At 34.3% G+C, this 1,579-nt stretch overlaps 1 protein-coding gene across 1 annotated transcript in view; it reads right to left on the bottom strand.

The window, feature by feature from the left end:
* Positions 1–172: 172 nt before the first annotated feature.
* The window catches only part of LOC106884275 (tyramine receptor 1), a 3,901-nt gene continuing 2,494 nt past the window's right edge, over positions 173–1,579 (bottom strand). The window contains exon 1 of the mRNA XM_014935567.2: positions 173–1,579. This exon is cut by the window's right edge and continues 2,494 nt beyond it. Within this exon, the coding sequence (XP_014791053.1) occupies positions 523–1,506 (984 nt within the window). The 5' untranslated portion in view covers positions 1,507–1,579 and the 3' untranslated portion in view covers positions 173–522.

Below are 1,579 nucleotides of genomic sequence, written 5' to 3'. Positions count from 1 at the left end.
TATATATACACACATATATATACACAAATATAAATACACACGCACGTGTATGTATATATATATTTATATATATATATTTATCATTTACGTTGGTGTACATAATTATAAATTTTTGACACCTGTACCAACTCACAGCCTAATAGATAATAAAAAGATTAATGACAAACAAACATTTTGAAATATTAGACTAGTTTGTTATTCTTTTCTCTCTTTTCAAGACATATACAATACATTAGAATAAGTTTGTGCAGTTTGAAGAAGATTACATTGAAAAATGTCCTTTCGAAGATCACAGAAGAGCTTTGCATGCGAGAGACCATGGCATTAAGGAGCCATATTTTCAGAAGACATGTCTTCCTTTTAATAAAATGTAGGGTTTAAAATAAATAATTTTCAAAGATTCTTCGTGGATTTAGTTTGCATTTTTTTCTTTATAAAATATGAAATGTTTTTTTTTTACTAAATAAAAATGTACAATAATTATTGAGTCAATCAAATTAATTAAATATATAAAATGAAAATTCATGAAACAGAACAAGTGAGAAGTTTCTTAAAAGCCAGACGGAAGTCCCTGTTCATAAATGCATATATAACAGGATTCATACAACTGTTGCCATAACCAAGCCATGTAATAACCGATATTGCCAACGGAGATATTTCACACTCAGAACAAAAGGGCATAATTATATACATTAGAAAAAACGGTAACCAAGAAACAATAAACACCCCCATTATTATTCCGAGGGTCCTCAGTGCTTTTCTATCACTAGCCGCAGATTCGTATTTTTCTGGCCCGCCACCACCGGTATAACTGTGTCTGGGGATGCTCTTTTTTATGGCATTTGCCTGTATTTTCGCAATTCTTAAAATGGCTGCATATGAAAATACCATGACGATAAATGGAATATAAAAAGATGTCATTGCAGAAAGTACAGCGTAAATTTTATTAACTGTTAAATCACATTTGCCTGTATCTGTATATAGTGTGTCTGGATCGTCGGTGAACCAGCCTAAATAGAACGGAATAAACGATATGCAAACGCTGCAAAACCAGACGGTTATGATCATGCAAGCTACTCTTCCTTTAGACATTTTCATAGTGTAGGCAAACGGCTTAGTGATTGCCCAATAGCGGTCTAGAGAAATACAACATAAATGCAAAATAGATGCTGTGCAACACATGACGTCACAAGACCGCCAAAAATAGCAAAACACCCAGCCGAACCACCATTCACCACCTGTAAGGTCATAAATTAAAGACAGTGGTAACACTAAAATGGCGACTGTCACATCAGCGAAAGCAAGACTGCACACAAAGTAGTTCGTTGGAATTTGAAGACGTTGAAATTTTAAAACGGCGATGAGCACCAATAAATTGCCCACGAGTGTGATGATAGCTATAATCCCGTAAGTGATGCCAAAGGTAATCTGTAGAGATAGTGATATTTGTTTTCCCACGGCAGATTCATTGTGAAACGTTGTTGTATCCGGAAGTGGTGTTTCCATGACGCTACACTTTTCACTCTGAAATTAACTCGGTTTTATTAGTGGAATACGATTGTTATTTGCATGAAGAATT

The sequence above is a fragment of the Octopus bimaculoides genome, chromosome 14 (genome assembly GCF_001194135.2).
Source record: "Octopus bimaculoides isolate UCB-OBI-ISO-001 chromosome 14, ASM119413v2, whole genome shotgun sequence".
Classification (NCBI taxonomy): domain Eukaryota; kingdom Metazoa; phylum Mollusca; class Cephalopoda; order Octopoda; family Octopodidae; genus Octopus; species Octopus bimaculoides.
Note: the sequence above shows the minus strand (reverse complement) of the source record. Positions and strands in the feature narration are given on the sequence as shown.